Here is a 19,932-nt window from a genome sequence, read left to right as displayed (position 1 = left end):
GGGTTCTTTTCCTCTTAAGTATCTAGGCGTGCATTTAAGGCCTACTAAATGGAGAGCAGCTGATTGTGGGGCGATCTTAGATAAAATTCAGTGAAGGCTTCATAATTGGGCTAGTAGGAACCTGCCTTTCGCAGGAAGGGCGCAACTTATCCACTCGGTTTTGTTGGGCATTAGAAATTTCCGGATAAGTATCTTTATACTCCCTCATAAAATTGTTGTTGCGATTGACAAATGTTGTAGATTTTCTTTGGGGATGCTAATGGGAATAGAAGTAAACTTTATCTTACTTCTTGGGAAAATGTTTGCTCTAATGGTGAATTACTTTGGTTGGCTGTGTGATCTCACAAAAGTCTGTTATTAGGACTTTTTTTTAAGACTACATTTGAAAGAATGTGAAAAACTCTTATGGATTGGAGAGTGAAATTTAAAGTCCTGGATTCCGGTAAGGATCGTATTGTTGTCGAAATTTTGTTTGATTCTCGCCGAGATGCTAACATGATCCGTGACAAGCAGCCTTGGGTCTTTTGGGAATGGTTTCTTATTGCTGGAAAATGACCAACCAAAGTAGTCTCGTTGAGCATAAGATGAATGAGGTTTCCCGCTCATCCTCCGTTTCCACCACCAAATTGTTGGTCATTGTGACAATGTCATCGACTGCCTGATCACCAATATCCATGAATGCAAGCAATCCAAAGATTCGAAGATCAATCATCAAAATCCAAAACAAGAGAAACAGGGTCAAAACCACCAATACATAATCGTCTCAGAGTTTTTTTTAATCATAATTAATATATTTATTAATTTTAATAAAATAAAAAATACAAATACTACTTAATTATTGTATATATATTTTAAGTTTAACACGCTATCATCACTATCATCATATTTATACTTCTAAGATTTTTTATTTTATTTATTTATTTATTGGAAATCTAGCTACTTTTCCAACTACCCATCACAATTGTCCAATTAATTATTACAATTATTTGATTATTATTAGTATTTCTCAATAACTTGGAAAACCATGGAAATAATTTTATTTTATTTTTTTTAGATTTTGTTCACCATGTCAATTAATTAGCTTATTAGATACTTTTAATGCTTATAGAGACGTCTTTCAAATAGATGATAATTTTTTATGATAATTATTACATTAATAAATAATGAGTCTGATATTAAATTATACCAATATCGATATATAATAACTCAGGTCACCAATGCCCTTTAGTTTTCTTGTCCGTAAATACAATCTCTAAACAATGCTGAAAAGATAAGTTAATTTATTTATGTGGTCCATATCGGAATTTATAAACTTATTTGTATTACCACTATTGCAATTTTCCATTATTAAATTAATGACAAAAATATTGTCAATTGATCTGATTATCAATGGGAAATTTGAATTTCCATACTTATAAAACCCCATTATTTATTTCCTAAATACATACTTACTAAAATTGCTAATATATGCCAATTTTATTAATTTTCCAAAACTAACCCCAGCCCCCCAACCCCTCTCTCTTCGTCTCTCTAAAACTGGAAAAAAAAAAAAAACACAGTATTTACTCCATTTTCGAAGGAAAAAAAAATTATTATATACAGTTGAAAAACCAAAGTCAAAGTCAATTATGTCTTCAAATTGAATGGGCCGGGCTTGAAGGAAAAGTCTCCGCTTCTCTGAGTCACTACACACCATTACTGGAGGTTTTTTTTTTTTTTTTCCGCTTGAGAGAGACGAAGAGAGAGGGGTTGGGTCCGATGGTCGGACCCCATGGTCCGACCATCGGACCACTGGAGTTTTTTTTTTTTTTTCCGGCTTGAGAGAGACGAAGAGAGAGGGGTTGGGTCCGATGGTCGGACCATGGGTCCGATTGGTCGGACCCCATGGTCCGACCATCGGACCACCGAAGTTTTTTTTTTTTTTTTTCCGCTTTAGAGAGACGAAGAGAGAGGGGTTGGGGGGCTGGGGTTGTTGGGGTTTTCTTCGGGTTTCGTGGGTTGAGCATCGGTGACAGTTTGGGGTTGGGGTTGAGCGTGAGTGAACGTTTCGTGGGTCACCGTTTGGGGTTGATGGGTGGCGTGGGGTGTTGGTGAGTTGAGAGAGAGAGTCGGCTGAAAGTTGAATTCAAATGGGAGGGTTAGTTTTGGAAAATTAGTAAAATTGGCATATATTAGCAATTTTAGTAAGTATGTATTTAGGAAAAAAATAATGGGATTTTGTAAGTATGGAAATTTAAATTTCCCTTATCAATTAATTAAAAAAATTACAAATATATGAATATACAGTTTTTTCAATTGCAATATCTTTAAGAATTTGAAGTAGTTTCTTTACAAAAATACAATATTTATGCTCACATTGTCTACACATTGCTTTCAACAATTTTTTCTTGATAACATGGATCAACCACCTTAAAATACACTAACTTAAAAAATAAGTATAATTTTGTGATTATATAATGCCATATTGGTGTAATTATATAATGTTAATTGTCTTATTATTGCATAATTGGAAAGAAAATAAAACCAAGATTAGTATACTAATAAGTATAGCCCATACATTTTTTGCAAAAAAAAAACTGTGAATTAGAATTATATAATAATTAAGGTACATGATTTGTGTAAATACTAAATTGAAGTAAAAATACATCAAAAATGGTACTCTACTCAACAATTCTTGTTACAATGCCGACCGCTACAGTTCGTCCTAATGCTCTCAGAAACACCCTTCCAAGAGCTCTACAACTCGAGAACTCGTCAACGCAAACTGATCCGTGCAAAACAACCTGAATTCGAACCAAGATCGAAAAAAGAATGTTAGAGACAAGACAATTATCGGTTTTTTATTGTTTAGAGGATTTGGATTTGAACTTACCTCAACAACAGCGCTCTGTTTGGCAGTAAGACAACGAGGAGCCTTCTTTGCTACCTTGCCCGTCTTTGGATCGAGCAATGATACTATCTTTACGACTCTCGCCACTTCCTTTACGTGGTGTATGTGAAACTCCAACTGCTCATTCCAGTTACAAATAAGTCTCCAATTTAAGAAAAAGAAAAATGAAAAGTGATGATGATGAGAACAATACACACCTGAGAACCAACTAATATTGGAGTTGTCACATCCAAGACGAGAATCTTCACTTCTAAATGTTTAGCGACAAAAATGGGAAAATCGGGGTGACATAGCACCCCACCAGCCATCACATTGCTCCCGTCGATGCCTTGAAGGGTAACTGAAACATTATCTCCAGCTCTTGCAATGGTGCAAGCCTGAGAGTCACGCTCTAAGGATCGCACGGTTCCTATCTCTCCAGAAGGCATAACCAGAACCTGCATATTCAAGAGAAGTAAATGCATGTACACAACAAGATTCTTGCATATGAAACATCTAACAATTTGGTTAACACAAGCATAATCTTAAACTGAGATAAGAACAGAGACCAGATGATGTCAAAGGTTAAAGGTCATGTGATGTATATTTGATTTTATTGACTTTTACCTTAAAGCCGGGACGAAGAGCTCCAGCTTCCAATTTACCACAGGCAGAAACCTGCCCAAGTGAAGCCGACTTGATGACATCGCATATAGGCATGAGCAGAGGTTTTGAGAAATCTCTTAAGGGAGGTTGGAAAGCATCAATTGCATCCAGCAAGTTAGGTCCTCGATACCTGCATATCAAACACGAGCAAAAACAAAATTCTCAAAAAGCTCTTACATGACCATAAGAATATTAACCTCTACTCGGATGGTTTATGCAATCAAATATTTTAACTAAATACTCACCAGGAAGAGAGGCGTGCATCAGACGGAGCTGCAACCAGATTTTGATTTTCCATAACGCTCAATGGAATCCAAAATACAGAAGAATCTTTAAAACCACAAACGCGGAGAAATGTCCCAAGTTGTTGCTTAATGAACTCAAACCGATCATTTGAGTATCCTATGATATCCATCTTGTTCACAGCAACGATAATTTGCTCCACACCGAAGCTTCTGATGAGTTGCGCATGCTCTCGTGTTTGCCCCTTCATGGTGTCCATGCCTGCTTCAAATGCCCCAAGGGAGGCATCTATTACGAGAATCGCCGCATCAGCTTGTGTTGCTCCAGAGATCATGTTGGGAACAAAATCTTTGTGCCCGGGAGAGTCAAGCACAACAACGTGATACTTCTTCGAATCGAAATATGCCACAGCCACCGTCATAGTGATTCCCCTCTCCCTTTCTTCAGCACTTTCATCCAATGCCCAAGCATAAGCAAAGGACCCTTTTCCCTGATTGAATGAAAAACACAAATTAAATCATGAAAGAACAAGGTTCGAATAGCTGAAATGCATAATAATTATACTCAGTTTACCTGCTGTTTGGCCTCTTTTTCATATTTGTGCATTAGTTTTTGAGAAATCCGACCTGAAAGGTGCAGCAATCTTCCAGAGAGAGTTGATTTCCCAGAATCAACATGACCAACCTACAAGAACATGTCAAAAAAATTAATCATACAGCTAGATCACATAAACAATCCAAAAAAACAAGTTCACAATAGATGACTCACAATAGCAAGATTCAACTGAATCAGGGTGTCTTTAGCTTGATCAGGAAGCATCCACTTTTCAGGTTTATATTGTATCTGTGACTGAGTCTTTTTAGATTTAACATTGTTTGACTTTCCAGTCTTAACCTCCAAAGCCATGTTATTAACTTTACTGGCAAGACTTTCTGGCTTGCCCTTATTCTCTGAAGAATTAATGTTCTCATCCATGTTACTCTGTCTGCCTTTTGGTTCTGAATAAGATGAACTATTAACCGATTCTGCATAAGCAGTATCACTTGTTTTGTAACTCGCCTCCCCCACAGATCTGAGGTGATCTCTTGCAAGAGAATCAGATGAGACATCCGAAATGTTAGCACTTCCTCTTATTTTAACTGTCTCTGTTGTTCGAACACTTGATTGTTGTTCATTACGAGATGTTGTATCCTTAATGACAGCTGAAGAAAGTTCTGATGTCTTTAAATTATCAACATTGGCTGGAACATAAAAAAATAAGAAAAAAATTTAAATTTAAAACACTAAGCAGGAAGAGTTGCAAAGACAGAATCTGTTGGTGAACGTCGACATTTTTGCAAGAAAAATAATCTACGGTCCGAGTCAAAATTACTTTTTCATATTCTCATTACTAACACTAACAATGAACAAGGAAAAGATTACTTTCTCTCACACAGGCTACAAATTATATGTATTACCTGATGAAATAATCAAATGTAACTTACAGAGTAATAAAGCATAACTAAAGAATAACTTGTAATATTATGCTCCATAAAAACTTGACATGTCTGTTCAATGTAAAAATGAACTTGCAGCAAATCATACGAAAAATGAAATTTATTTTTTGGAAAAGGATGGATACCTTTCAAACCCATTTTGGATGAACGCAATCCAATTGAAACCAAATCATCAGGAGATGGACTTTCAAACTTGAAAGGAGCTGTATCAAGAGTAAAAGTTCATTTAGAAATCCCATTATATGAAATAAACAGTTCTCGCAAAACATTAGTAAAAGAAAGTAACTTCTCAGACACAAAAGATGCCAACTACAAAAAGGGACTAATTTCTTATCCTACAAATTAATATCCTCTTTCAGAACAGGTGCAGACCTATATTAATCTTGTGATAGTTACTAGTACAAAATTTCTTATGGAATTCATGTATATGCCCTTGGAATTTCCCAAGCTTGTGGACGTTATTGCCATTGTCAGTCTCAAAACCATCTTTCTGATGCGGCAGTGATGCAAAAAGAGACTTGGCCATTAGGGATGCTTCAGCATGTTTGCATATGCCTTCAACTGCATGAAAGAGATCTACTCTATGAAAGGACAATGAATTTAAAATCGAAACCTATGACATTAGATAACTGACACGGAATGTGGATTTAGAAGATGAGTTATCTTTCGATCACCTAAGACTAAGAGTATTGAAATTAAACAAATTCTTGCTTAAATCCTAGAGCATGAAAGAGATGGTAGCTAGTGTTCTTTGAAATATCACCGTGGTGGAGAATAGTGTCTTATATGCTGACAAAATTACATAATGCACACTTTCAACAAGACTAAGTTTACAAATAATTCAATGAGTATGATATATATATATACCTGCTTTTTTGGGCAAAGGGTTGCGAAGAACCCCACATATATCACATGCGTTCATCCTCTCTTCATTATCATACGTGCATATTGAGCAACTCCATGTCTCGGGCCTTCTACTTTCTGGCGTATACTGCACAACTTCAACTAATAAACAAAGCACAATTAATTTTGGTTAAAAATATGTCCCAGTGACCCTAAAAATGAATAGAAAATTGTAGGCATCCAATACACTTAACTAATGGCTGAAACTTGGCAATCTTTTATTATGTCTTTTGAGTAAGTTAATTGGTAGTATGAATAAATAATCTCTTTTCCTTTAAATCAATTTAGCCTAAACAAGCTCGAAATGAAAGAACATTGGAGCAAAGCATGACAACAAAGGAAAATGGTAGATAAACAAATGAGAACAAAATGAAGGAAGCAACTAACCATTCTCTTCTTCTCCATCATAGTCATATTCATCATAATCATAATCTTCATAGTCGTCGTAATAATCAACTCCGGTATTAATTTTCCGAGGCATGATTTCAAAGCTGAATTATAAATATGCATAAAACTCAAATTAATCACCTCAATTTGTACAAAACAAAACACATTTTACAAAAAGAAAAGAAATAGCAATGAACTTCATCATACATACCAAGAAAAAGCCTTCTTATAGTGATCCTTATGTATGAACTCAAATAATTCAACCTGCACAAAAACACCCTATAAAATAAAAATAGAATCTTTTTTCCCCCTAAAATTGTTACCACTTTCAATTCTAGCAATTCACTCTAACTATGCACTAAAGTTTTGCACTTTATGTTAATTTTCATTCAATGTGGCAAACAGAAAGCTGATTTGGCACAGTGAGTGCTGACGTGGACGTGCCACATCAGTGCCAAGCATATAATATTAAACAAAATTTTAATTCAAAAATTGAAAAAAAAAAATCTAATTTTCCATATTAATAAAATTCATACATAAAAAAAAGTATTGATTGTTCATGTTCAAACCTATTGAACTCAGATATTTAGGGCAAGCAAATACCAAATTCATACAATCCTATATTAAAGATCTATACTTTCAAATCATAGAAAAATTCTAACATTTCAATAGCACAACCAAAAATTACGAAATCAAATTCAACAAAACCAAACTCAGATTCTTCAAATAAACAAAATCAATTTGAGATGTGTTAGTAATACCTCTACTCCTCTCTAACACAGAAGCTCGTTGAACCAGTTCGTCCAGCTCTGGCATGAGCAGCGAAAGGATTCAGCCCCAATTCGCAGAAGAAATCAAAGAAGGAGAAATCGGAGCAGAGGAAGAAGAAGAAGAAGAATTGTGGCTTTTGGAAAGTTTCGAAATTTGTTGTCTTATTTAATAATAAAATTTGTTATATTTCTAATCAGATTAGATTTTAAGATTTTTAAACGATATTTTTTTTAACCTAAATTTCCTTTTATTATCAAAGAATCTTTTATACTTTTTTAATAAGAAAAACCTTGATTGATTAGGAAATACATTTACCTTAATCAAGAGAAAAACTTTCACGAGAAAAAAATAAGTTACGTTTATTAAAAAAAAAAAAATCATTTTTACCAAAGAGTTTTTTTCTTTTTTTTTTATTTTTACAGAATTTTACATAGAAATTTTTTTTACAATCAAGGAAACAACCGGATAAAGCACCCTAGAAACCCAAACCGTAAATTTAAAAAAAAAATAGTATATAGGTAATTTTCTAAAAACAAATATTTATGTTATTTTAGTTTTTTCTTCTTAAATCTTTTAAACTAGATTTTTAATTGGGGTTTTTCATTTTTACCTTTTAAATCTATTTATATATATATATATGGAAGAGGTTTCAATGGTTACATTTTTATTGTAACCATCATTGTTACATTTTTTAAGTCATTAGATTATTATTTAATGGTTGTAATTAATTTGAAAATTAAATAAAAATAAATAAAAAAATAACTTGTAACCTGAAAGTAACCTAATCATTTATTTCCTTATAAAACTTTAATTAAGATTAATTATATTTTAAAATTAAATTAATTATAATTATTAATTAATTTTTTGCAATTTATTACTATATAAGGATCATTTAGCAATTTATTTTTTTATACTTAAATTATTTAAAATTTTATAGCAAAGTTTTTTATAATTTAAAATTATACACATATAATTTCATAATTTAAATTTTATTATTCTTGTAATCTTAATTTTAAATTATTACACATAATTATTTAATTTTTTTTATTTAAATATTTAAAAAGTAAAAAATGAAATAAGTTGAAGGATTTTTTAGAAAAAAAATAGTTGCACTTGTTATCGATTGATTAGCTTGAGGCCTCATACTTAGTTCATATAATTGTAACAAAATAATTAAATATCATTTAAAAATAATCAATTATTTGAAAATTTATTATAAGAAGAGAATTTTAATTTGTGTCAAAAGAAGTTTAATTTTTGTAAAAAAAAATAATTTTTTTTGTAAATATTATAATTAAATGGCTTAATTATTAAAATAATTCAAGTAAGGATTTAAATATAAATATTAATTACTAAAAGAGGTCTTGTTAAATATTTAATTAATTATTTTAAGAAAATAGTTAATTATAATTAAATAATTCTAAAAAAGGAATGTCTATTTAATTAATTATTTTAAGAAAATAGTTAATTACAATTAATTAAATCTAAAAAAGGAAAATCTAACTATTAGTAACCTGCTATTACAGGTTAAAGAAAAATGTAACCATATGGTTACAATAAAAATATAACCATTGAATAGTCACCCATATGAAACCAATAGAGCAACACTAAAATTTACATAGCAACTTAAAACTATAGCAACGGAAATATAGAAAAAAAAAAATTCTCATTTTTTAATTTTTAAAATAGAATTTTATTCTTAAAAAAGTTGTGTTTATTAAATAGGAATCATCCATTTAGGTTGTATCTGAAACAAGTGGTGAAACTAATGAAAAAAAAAAATGAAATAGTTTTTGAATGAACAACAATTGATTCAGACTCAGTGCAAATAATTAATTGTCACATTAATATCACATGTATAATTTAATATTAAAAAAATAAAAATAAAGTATTTTTAAAAAATTATTAAACTAAAAATTAATTAATGATTAAAAAAATTACTTACAATTATATTTAAAAAAAAAAAATTGTTTTTTTAAATTAATTATACACGTGGCATTGACATGACAATTGGATAAGCAGTCATGTTATCATTTTATTTGTCATGAGTAACAAAACTTGAATATTTAACCAATTTACAGTATTGAATAGTTCAAAGACTATTTTTGACGGGTTGAAAAGTTCAATGGGCACAACAATGGATAGATCATAATTCGGAGTCAAAAATCTTAAAAGGTGGCAAGCTCTCGGGTGAAGGGAAGGATAGATGGATTTGGACCTTGGAAAGTAATGGACAGTTCTCGTCCAAATCGGCTTACCTAACCCAGGCTTTAGAAAGAGCCTCACACTGTGAGGTTGCTCCGTCGCTTTGGAATAAGCTTTGGAACAGCAAAAATTTGGAGTGTCATAAGATTCTTTGGTGGTGCATCCTTTCTAATGCGCTCCCAGTTAGAGCAGAACTTGGAAGAAGATTTCAGATTGAGAATACAAGCTGACCTTTTTGTGGGTCGAGGGAGGAATCTATTGAACATTTATTTCTTTCTTGTGAGGTGGCGTTACACTTTTGGCAATCTTCCCCTTGGGGCATTTATCCTGTCTGTGATACGGGTATTCGTGTTTGGGACTGGGTTAAATTCATATGGGATCTTAGAAATAGGGGGATCCGAGTTGAGGATGTTTTTCTTTATGCATCAATTGTTGTTGACACCATCTGGAGGACGCGTAATGACATGGTACACAATAACTGTAACGCCCTAATGCTAAAGCATGCTACAGTGCTTTTTTAATTACAGTGCAATCTTCGCTAATCGAAGAGTTTTCTTGAAAAACGTGCCAAATTAAAACTTTTATATTAATTAATAAACTTTATAATATATTAAAATATTTACAAGTGCTGGGATCCCGTTTTCAAACTTTTTAAAAGTAATATTTCAAAATACACATTTTTCAGGTCGCACAGCGACTATCAAAATACAATTCCCAGATGTCCCGAGACCGAACACTCCAGGTTGCGCTGCTTTGACATGTACAATCCCATCCGAGCTCAGGTTCACTCCAGTTCAATTATCACATTTCCTTTACCTGCACATGAAAGTAGAACTGTGAGTCAACAGACTCAGTAAGAAAAGCATATAACATATCATATAACTTTTGACTTGTAACTAGGCGCCCATACACCTATTTACAAGGCTTAACAGATGAGTAAGAACGTTCTAACTAGCTGTGCTATTGACCATGATATCACCCACTATCAGCACTATGATCGCACTGCGGGATCGGCACTATGTTCGTACCGCTATGATAGCATCAATAGCACCCAAGAGTACAATTGCCCATGATATCACTCTTAACCAGTACTGTACCCGTACTGTCGAACCGACACAATTATAGTGCCGCTATGATAGCGCCAATTAATACTCTCTGGGGTGAATATCACTCTTAACCAGTACGATGCATGTACTGTCAAACCGACACAATTTTTGTGTCGCTGTGATATCACCCAAAACATATACAATCATACATACAACATGCATCATATAACACGTTATATACAGTTCTTACCTGTTTTCTGAATTCAAGTGTGCTGGCCGACCTGAACGGAAATGCTCGCGCTAGATGGATGCCCTAATCACATTATTTGCAACACAGATGAGTGACTCGCTAAATCACTTTCTGGGGACTCCAACTTGAAACTAAAAGTTTCCCTATCGATAAACACCATGGCAATACCCTAAATATCTCAAAATTGGAAAAAACTAGAGTTCTAAAATTTCCCCCAACCGGCAGACCGGTCCCAACCAGAAGTCCATTTCTGGAACACCAACCGGTCGACCGGTTGGTACAGGTCCCCCAGAACTGGTCGACCGGTTCTGTACTGGGAACACAAAAACCAACCCCCTTAACTCAATTCAATCCCAAACTTTCCTAAAACTTCCAGGGTACCTATACAATGCATAAACAATAATTTTCAACCAGAATTTCACAGAACAAACCATCAATACTCAAGTTGCCATTAAAGCTCAAAGCTTGAGTTTCAAAACTCAAGCTTGCTTAAAACTATCACCAAGCATCAAAATCAACTACCAGGACCTCTAATCAACTAAAATTGAGCATAAAAATTGAACCCTAAACATAAGCAAACCTAACAGCCCCTGAAACTCAATTTCACATTCTCAACCTAACTTAAATTCAAGAACTAGGGCAAGGAGTTGCTAGAGCTTACCTTGGCTTGATTTCTTCTTGAATCCCTTGCTGCAAACACCAAAAATCCACAACAAACCCCCCTGGTTTTGGCAGCTTCGAAGAGAGAGAGAGAGGATGGAAAGAGTTGTTCTTCAATTTTTGGTCTTTTTTTTCTTAATTTCACTAAATGAAGTAAAAGGTAGGAAAAATCAATTTCCCTTGCTGAGAAATCAGCTTTCTAGGTGTCACCTACTCATGGCAGCCACCTATTCCACCAATTAACCAAATGTCTAAAATGCCCTTAACCCTAAAAATAAGGTTTTTCTAAAGCTAGGGGTAAAATGGTCAAATCCCATAACCCCGTTCAATCCCAATACTTTATTTGCTCAAAAATATTTCCCACTAAGAAATAGGGTTTTAAACTTACCCATGTAATCAATCTAGCCATCCATCGCATTTTCCGTTGTTGCCGAGCAAAAATTATAAAAATAACATATTTCACACATAAGCTAAATAATACCCCTAGAGTTTAATAAAATCTCCAGAAATTGAGAAATTATAACTCTAATATTTATTTCTAAATATTGGGATTCACAATTAAATAAATTCACAAATTATTATAAAATGACAGAAATTAGTGCTAATTGCCTTTTCTAATCCAAATTACTAAGGCGGACATTACAATAACTCTCCTCCGGATGTGCTGAAATGTATTGACCATATTTGTACTTCTTTTGCAGAGTTACATGCTTCTCTTTTGCCTAGTCCTACACCGATCTTGAAGGAAATTTGGACTCCTCCTCCTCAGGATTAGATAAAACTAAATTGTGATGTTAGAGTGGGCTTAGAGAGTATGTGCATAGCTGTCACGAGCTCACCTTTTCAGGCAGCGGAACACCCGTGCGGCACCTTGACTTCTCTAAGCCAAGGTCAGCCTTCCAACCATCCGAGTAACAATGGGCTCATTTTTCGCGCGATCGTGTGCCTCGTGCACACTTCCGTCTCTCGAACAACTCTCGCCGAGTCATGCTCGCAAGCACCCATGAGTGCATTCATGCATCGAGGCTCTCTCGCCAAGATACTCGCACTGTCCATAGGTTCCCACCATGGTAAGACAAATTCCAACACCGACGCTCACCTTGTCACTCGAGACCAAGGTAGCATGTGTGGCAAGATGCCAACACCAAGCTAACTTGCCAACGCCTCTATCATGCCCCATTCGATATTGTCCGAATAGTCTCCCTCGTCGCCCAAAGACTCCCATACGTCCATGGACCAATCCTCAAGGCGCCATGCCTCCACGCATATTGGCAGGCCCTCAAGACAAGCCACCAAACTAGTTGCATACATTAGACCTCTGTCCCTTTCCAACATGGTGCATCCGTCCCATGCGTGTGTGCAAACTAGCCCACGAATGACTACCCGTGTCATCTCGTGTTGAGACTCGTGGTCTAGGCGCACCACAACGTCTCTTGGAGGATCTAGGCCACGTCCCATACAAGCGGCATACCGGCAAGCCAAGGGAAACGTACAGTGAACCTCTGGCAGCTTTCTTCGACGCACTACCGGGTCGCCCCGATAATGTCCATGAGTACTCCAACTCATGGAGACATATGAGTCCCCTCATGGTCCTCATATGCCCGCCCTACTAGTCCCCACTGGCTAGTAGTAGCTCACTTAGCACTAAGGTGCAAGGGGTGGTGGAGAGCTGACACCAGAGTACCCCCTTAAAGAGCATTCTGAGCTTTTAGCCTTCTACCAGGAACATAGATGATTTTTGCTCTGTAGACATATGGGAAGCACCATATACCAAATCACGTAGTTTCGCCAAACCAATTGCACCATTCTATTTGTAGACCCAAATAAATGGCAAATACCAAGACCCGTCCCGATCCGGACAATATTGAAGATATTTACGTAAATGCCATTGTATACAAACTAAGCATCAGCATGCCACCTGCATGCACCACAACATGCACCACCACTTGGCCAACTTGTGGGCATCTCTTAGCTTGTAACGTGTCATCATAGACTGTACGTAACAATAGCTGTTGTAGCAAGGAATCATCTAGGCAAGGTGGTTCAAATTCACACGGCTCGGTTGGATTTCTCGGATGCTTTATGTGGAGAAGTTGTGGCTTGCTGCTTGGCTGTTTCTTTGGCCATGGATTTAGGGTATAAGTATGTTATTGTGGAGAGTGACTCGAGAATTGCTATCAATGCGCTCAAAGGAAAGGTGTTCCATTGGGCTCTTGAAAACTATGTCTCTTTTTGTATGAAGTCATCTCTTTATTTTATTAGTTGTAATTTTTCTAATATTAGTAGGACTTGTAACAATATTTCTCATAATGTGGTTAAGTGGGCTTTTACCCACCAATTATACGGCTCTATCCCGATCTCCTCTTTACCGGAGAATCTATTTTGTAATGACCGCGAGGTCTAATTGCTTGTTTGATTAATATATGAATACGCTTATTTTTAAAAAAAAAATAAATAAAAAAATAATTAAAAAAAAACCTAAATTCCCTTTTATTATTAAAGATTCTTTTACAACTTTATTTACTATTATATTTTTTTAGGGTTTTTTTTATTATTATTTTTACACTTTAAAGTAGTTTTTTTTTTACGAAATTTTACACAAAAACCCTGATAATAACTAACGGAATAACCTAAATCGCAACCAAAATTCGTATAGCAACCATACAGAAACTAAGAGAAACTACCAGAGCAATCCAAACTGTAAATTTGAAAAAAAAAATTAAAAATCAACATATGAAGTGATTTCTTTTTTATTATTATTAAAAAAACTTTATTGATTAGAAAATACATTTACCTTAATAATAATCAAAAGAAAATTTGTATGAGAAAAAAAATAAGCTACGTTTATTTAAATAAAATTAACGTAGTATTTTTTTTCTTAATCTTTTATAATAGATCTTTAATTTTTAAATTAGAATTTTATTTTTAAAAAAGCTATGTAATCAGAATTTTTTTTTGAATGAAATTCATCTTTATTTAAACTTGAACTTCAGCTACCAACATAGGTAGCAAAACAGTTGGGACATCCCCCAAACTGAAAGTACAATCAGGGTAAGAACTAGAAGTTCTAGCAAAAGCATGAGCAACTGAGTTCGCTGATCGTTTAACAAAATAAGCAGAAACATTACACATAGTAGCAAGCAAATTCTTACAATCCTTAATGACTAAGCCAAAAAGGGAAATCATATCCGTTGAGCTGCGTAAATCTTGCACCACCACGAGGCTATCGGTTTCCAAGGTGACATTTTGCCAAAGACAATATTTTATCCAGCTGAGAGCTTCTCTTACTCCCATAGCTTCAGCAAGGGACGGATCCACTTGACCTTGGCGGCTGACAGTTTTCCCATGAATAAGAACACCGCAGCAGTCCCTAGCCACCATACCGAACCCAAAATTGTGAGTATCTTCAAATATTGCAGCGTCTACATTGACCTTAACACTATTAGGAGTAGGTATTGTCCAATGCTCTGCTCCATCCCCAGGCATAGTACCGTAGGTTGGTGACTCTATTAAAGAGTTTTGAGCATAAATCCATTGGTTAAGGTAAGCTGAAGCAGACGCAATAATATTAGAGATATTAACAGTTTTGTTGTTCCAAACAACACCATTCCTGGCACCCCAAATAGCCTAGCAAATGGCTGCAATCTCAGCCTTCTTTTCACTGTTCTGGTGCCGAAAAGTCTCCATGCACCAGTCCAAAAAACCAGTCCCCTCCCCTACCTGAGTTCCAATTCCGACTCTGTGCCACACTGTTTTGATCGCATCACAAGTTACCAAACTGTGTAGAACCGTTTCATTCTCATGATGACAGAAAGGACACAAAGCACTCACCTCGACTCTTTTAATTCGAAGCCGGTCCATTGTTGGTAAATTGTTGGAACCGGCCCTCCATAAATGAGTTTTAATCTTAGGAGGCAGCCTCAATTTCCACATATTTTTCCAGAACTCCGAAACCTCATCCTCGCTCCATCGACCATTGGCTTGCTGCAATAAATTATAAGCCGATTTGACGGTGTACAGGCTTGAATTATCTTCATTCCAGATCAGATGGTCCTCACAATCAGTCACGTGGAGTGGAATTTGCTGAATGAGTCGAGAGTCCCTTTCATCAAACATGTCATTGATCAACTCCAAATCCCAAACACTTGAATCTGAAACCATTAAGTTACTTACTTTCGTATTTACAAGACCAGGATGAACTGATGTTATGTAGGGGTTGTTTGAATCTGGCAGCCACGGCTCCCCTAGCACATTGATGTTCTTACCATCTCCCACACACCATTTGATACCTTTCACCACTAATTGTTGAGCCTCCCAAATGCTTCTCCACACAAAGCTAGGATTGTTACCCAACGAAACATTAAGGAATGAACCATTCGGGTAGTGCCGAGCTTTAAGAACCTTGGCGACTAATGAATCACTTCTTGTTAGAAGCCGCCATCCTTGCTTACCAAGAAGCGCCAAGTTAAAGTCCCTTAGATTGTTTCTTCTCACTTCTTGTTAAGCTAAGTAATCTTGAGACCTCTCCATCTGATCACTCTCCCATATTTCTTGAACCTGAAATTGTTTCTTCTCACATTCTATTTCGTAAATTCTGCTTCGAAAATGCGTGGCTCAAAGAGCCCTTCTGCTATGAATTAGTTCGAGACAGTTGGGATACTTTGGCAGGTGCGCCCATTGATAAGAAACTCCAGTTATGTGCTGAGCGACTATCAGACTGGGGGAAGGACATCACTGGAAACTTCAAGAACTAAGCGTTGTAAACAAGAACTTGTCGATCTAAGGAATAGAAGAGATCCCATTTCAGTGCATCGTTTTGGGGAAGTGAAGCTAAAACTTTCCCAAATTTTTGATCAACGTGAGACCTTTTGGAAGCAGAGAGCCAAACAATTTTGGCTCAAGGAGGGGGATAGGAATAGTAAATATTTCCACATGGCATCAACTACTAGAAGGGGGAATAACAACATAGAGTAGCTTAAGAACGATAGTGGAAGTTGGGTTCATTGGGATAATGGCTTGACTCACCTCATAGAAGATTATTACTCTAGTTTGTTCACTAGTTCTGGTACTTCTTGTGTGGAAGTTGTTGACGAAATCAATTGTACTATTTCGGATTTGGTTAATCGAGATCTTACCTCGCCGGTTTCGGAGGAAGAGGTTCGCAAGGCTCTTTTTCAGATGCATCCTTCGAAGAGCCCGGGGCCTGATGGTATGACCTCGGGGTTTTATTAGAAATGTTGGAACATTGTAAGATTGGATGTTGTTCGTGTGGTCCAAACTTATTTTCAAACTGGTGGTCTTGAGGGGGATTTAAGTAGTGCAAATGTTGTTTTAATCCCCAAGAAGAAGAATCCAGAACATGTTACAGACCTCAGGTCGATTGCATTATGTAATGTCCTGTACAAAATCATCGCCAAGGTTATGGTAATCGTATGAAACCTTGGATGGATAAGGTTGTGTTGGCTACCCAGAGTGCTTTCATTCCGGGCCGTCTGATCTCGGATAATATTCTTGTCTCATTTGAAGTGTTGCATTATCTTAAAAGGAAAAAACAAGGCAAGGAAGGATACATGGCATTGAAACTGGACATGAGTAAAGCTCACGACCGTATCGAATGGGGCTTTCTTGAATCAATATTATTGAAGTTGGGGTTCGATAGAAGCTGGGTTCATCTAATCATGGGTTGTGTCACTTCGGCTAAGTACAACATCGTTCATGGTGGTCGCGAAATGGGTCTGATTATTCCTTCAAGAGGTATAAGACAAGGTTGTCCTCTATCGCCTTACTTATTCATTCTTTGTGCTGAAGGTTTATCTGCTTTGATTAGAAAATATAAGAATCATGGATGGGTCCATGGTTGTAAAGTTGGGAACGGAGCCCCGAGAATCACGCATATGCTTTTTGCGGACGACAGTTACCTTTATTGCAAAGCCACGGCTTAGGAAGCAGTAAGGGTGCGTGAGCTGCTAGCCAAATTTGAAAGTGCTTCTAGTCAGAAAGTGAATCTCAGTAAATCTTCGATCTTTTACAGCTCTAACACTTCAGAAGCTACTCGTATGCAGCTGAATCTTGTTCTTCAGATGAGACAGGCTACGGAGAATAGCACCTATTTGGGTCTTCCTAGCACCATAGGGAGGAATAAAACGGTTGTCTTGGGTTATTTGAAAGATCGAGTTCGTAAAAGACTTCAAGGATGGGAAGGAAAATTTCTCTCTCGAGCGGGAAAGGAAGTCTTGATCAAAACTGTGGCACAAACTCTCCCAAGTTACGCTATGAGCGTTTTTCTATTACCGTTGGAAATTAGTAGGGATATTGAGCAACTTATGGCCAAATTTTGGTGGAAATCTTCTAAACAAACCAATGGTGGAATCCATTGGATGTCTTGGGACAAGCTTAGTAAGCACAAAGATGTAGGCTGCTTGGGGTTTAGGAATGTAATCAGAATTATCTGTGGGTAAGATGGGTAGTATTTAGGAGTTTTTTCATTTTTACACTTAAAAATAGTTTTTTTTTTTGCATTTTACGGAATTCTACACAGAAACCTCTATTGCAACTAGCTCTGCAATTTAAATTGCAACAAAAAATCGTATAGAAACCCCTATTGCAACTAATGCTGCAACTATTTTAGAAACCCAAACCGTAAATTTGAAAAAAAATTAAAAAAAAGTAAGTGGGGTAATTCCACTAGTATTTATTTGAAATGACAGCGATGGTAAGACTATGAATCATCCATTCAAGACATTTGGTATTTGAGACAAGTAGTGAAAGTGGAAGAAAATGAAGCAGTTTTTGACTGAACAATGCAAATATTCAATCAGTTTTGGCTACTCTATTTTGTCCTCTTGGACAAAGAAAATGAAGTGGTATGATTATGTTTGAGGTTAATTCAATGTTCCAAAATACTGATTTATTTTAGGATTAGATGACTTAGATCGACTACATATCATAGAAAGAATTTTTAGATACAAAATTTACCAAGAATTGACATGTCTAGTTTGAGAGTTGTATATTGAGGATATCCAGCTTCTATTTTTTTCAATTTTTTTTTATAACAAACGATGTCTTGATGCAATCAAGGTATGGCTGGGTTGGCATTCTTCAAGTTTATTGTCTTTGGAAAAATCGAAACAATGTGTTATAGAACCAACAAGTCACTATTGTCCATGTTCTTTTTTTTTTAATTATAAATTTGTGAATGTGTGTTAAATTATTAATAGGTTAGTATTTTTCGAAAATATTGCATAGTAGTTTAATAATTTTATTTTTCTTAAGGCATGTCCAATCTCAGGACCGACCTTGTACCAACACTAACCCTTGTGGAGACAACAACACAACCTAAATTTCAGTAGTAATGATGATCAACAATTTTAATGATCCTCCTAGTGGTTATTTTGAAGTTGGCCAACACTATAAATTCAAAATACTAAAGAGAAAGAAAGATAGAGTATCCTTAGTTTTCTAAGAGTACTTTGAACCTTAATCTTTGTTCTTAAGTAATGCTTATACCATCCTAGGATATGGTGTTTTTTTTTCCCTATTAAACTCAATTTCTGCAAAAATCACATTGGTACTACGTGGAACCCTCAAACACCTTAACTTTGATTATTCCTTGTGTAGAAGTTGACATGAGAATATGTGATACTAAATGCATTGGAAGTATGTATATATGTGTGTTCTTATTTGCTTTCTTTATCTTTTGAATTAGACCAAGAGCTATGATCATATATTATTTGGTGACCTTCAAAGGTTACATTTTGGTGAAAATGAAATGAATATTCTTTATTATCTCTTTCCTTTGTTTTCTAATACAGTAATACAAACTCTGTCACATTCTTTTGACTTTTACTGTCTTAAACAATGGCATAATTTATGCTGAAGACATTTGATTTTAATTTAAAATATACTAATGCAGAATAAGTCTAATTAAAGTTTTATCCAATAAGCATATTATTAAAAAAAAAAACATTGCTAAACGATACTCTATAAAAATTATTACAACAAATTATATAAGACATGGTATTTAATTATACTAATAGCGATATTATATTTTAAAAGGTGCTAGACACTGCGAGTGTCTTTTAACATTCTTCTCCTTCGACTTAATAGCATCCCAAAGACTACCGAGTAGTCAACTGGGGCTTATACACTGCCCCAAATACGACCGAGTAGTCAATTGAAATTTACACATTGTTCCTAAGATGGTTGCCAGCCAAGATCCTCCCACGCAGGAATACCATGGCCTAATAGGGCGCACAATCACCCGTTACTCCCAAAAGAGCGCAACTTTTAAAGCCCATGATAAGTGCTACCATGGGGATTTAAACTCTAAAAGGCAACCAAATAAGAACCTTAAGGTAAAATCATCCAACCAGCTACACCACACACTCAGTGGCAACATTTATCTTTAAAAAATAATAGAACTATTGAGTTTTATAT

At 35.4% G+C, this 19,932-nt stretch overlaps 1 protein-coding gene across 6 annotated transcripts; it reads right to left on the bottom strand.

Moving 5' to 3' along the window:
• Positions 1-2,509: 2,509 nt before the first annotated feature.
• Positions 2,510-7,658, bottom strand: LOC115725432 (uncharacterized). 6 transcript variants are annotated; one of them, XM_030654945.2, is made up of 13 exons: positions 7,326-7,567; positions 6,776-6,828; positions 6,565-6,668; positions 6,142-6,279; positions 5,647-5,835; positions 5,400-5,477; positions 4,547-5,019; positions 4,352-4,462; positions 3,781-4,268; positions 3,497-3,665; positions 3,088-3,327; positions 2,873-3,007; positions 2,510-2,783 (listed from the first exon to the last, which is right to left on the bottom strand). In XM_030654945.2, exons 3-13 carry the CDS (start codon positions 6,656-6,658, stop codon positions 2,661-2,663), a joined length of 2,238 nt encoding a protein of 745 aa, XP_030510805.2. In that variant the 5' UTR covers positions 6,659-6,668; positions 6,776-6,828; positions 7,326-7,567; the 3' UTR covers positions 2,510-2,660. The 6 variants fall into 6 exon arrangements, with proteins under 6 accessions (XP_030510805.2, XP_030510804.2, XP_030510806.2 ...); XM_030654944.2 differs by having other exon boundaries at positions 5,647-5,850; positions 7,326-7,536; XM_030654946.2 differs by lacking the exon at positions 5,647-5,835 and having other exon boundaries at positions 7,326-7,658.
• Positions 7,659-19,932: the final 12,274 nt, after the last annotated feature.

Source organism: Cannabis sativa, chromosome 6 (assembly GCF_029168945.1).
Source record: "Cannabis sativa cultivar Pink pepper isolate KNU-18-1 chromosome 6, ASM2916894v1, whole genome shotgun sequence".
In the NCBI taxonomy this organism is placed as follows: Eukaryota; Viridiplantae; Streptophyta; class Magnoliopsida; order Rosales; family Cannabaceae; genus Cannabis; species Cannabis sativa.
This window is presented reverse-complemented; position numbering and strand designations above follow the sequence as displayed.

Bases quoted from the DNA above. Each gene is read 5' to 3' on its own strand.
- LOC115725432 (XM_061116830.1), bottom strand. From the start codon at position 6,658: ATGCCTCGGAAAATTAATACCGGAGTTGATTATTACGACGACTATGAA. The intron at 6,280-6,564 runs GTTAGTTGCTTC...TTTGTTTATTAG, and splicing joins TGATGGAGAAGAAGAGAATG to TTGAAGTTGTGCAGTATACG. The intron at 3,008-3,087 runs GTGTGTATTGTT...TGGAATGAGCAG, and splicing joins CAATATTAGTTGGTTCTCAG to TTGGAGTTTCACATACACCA.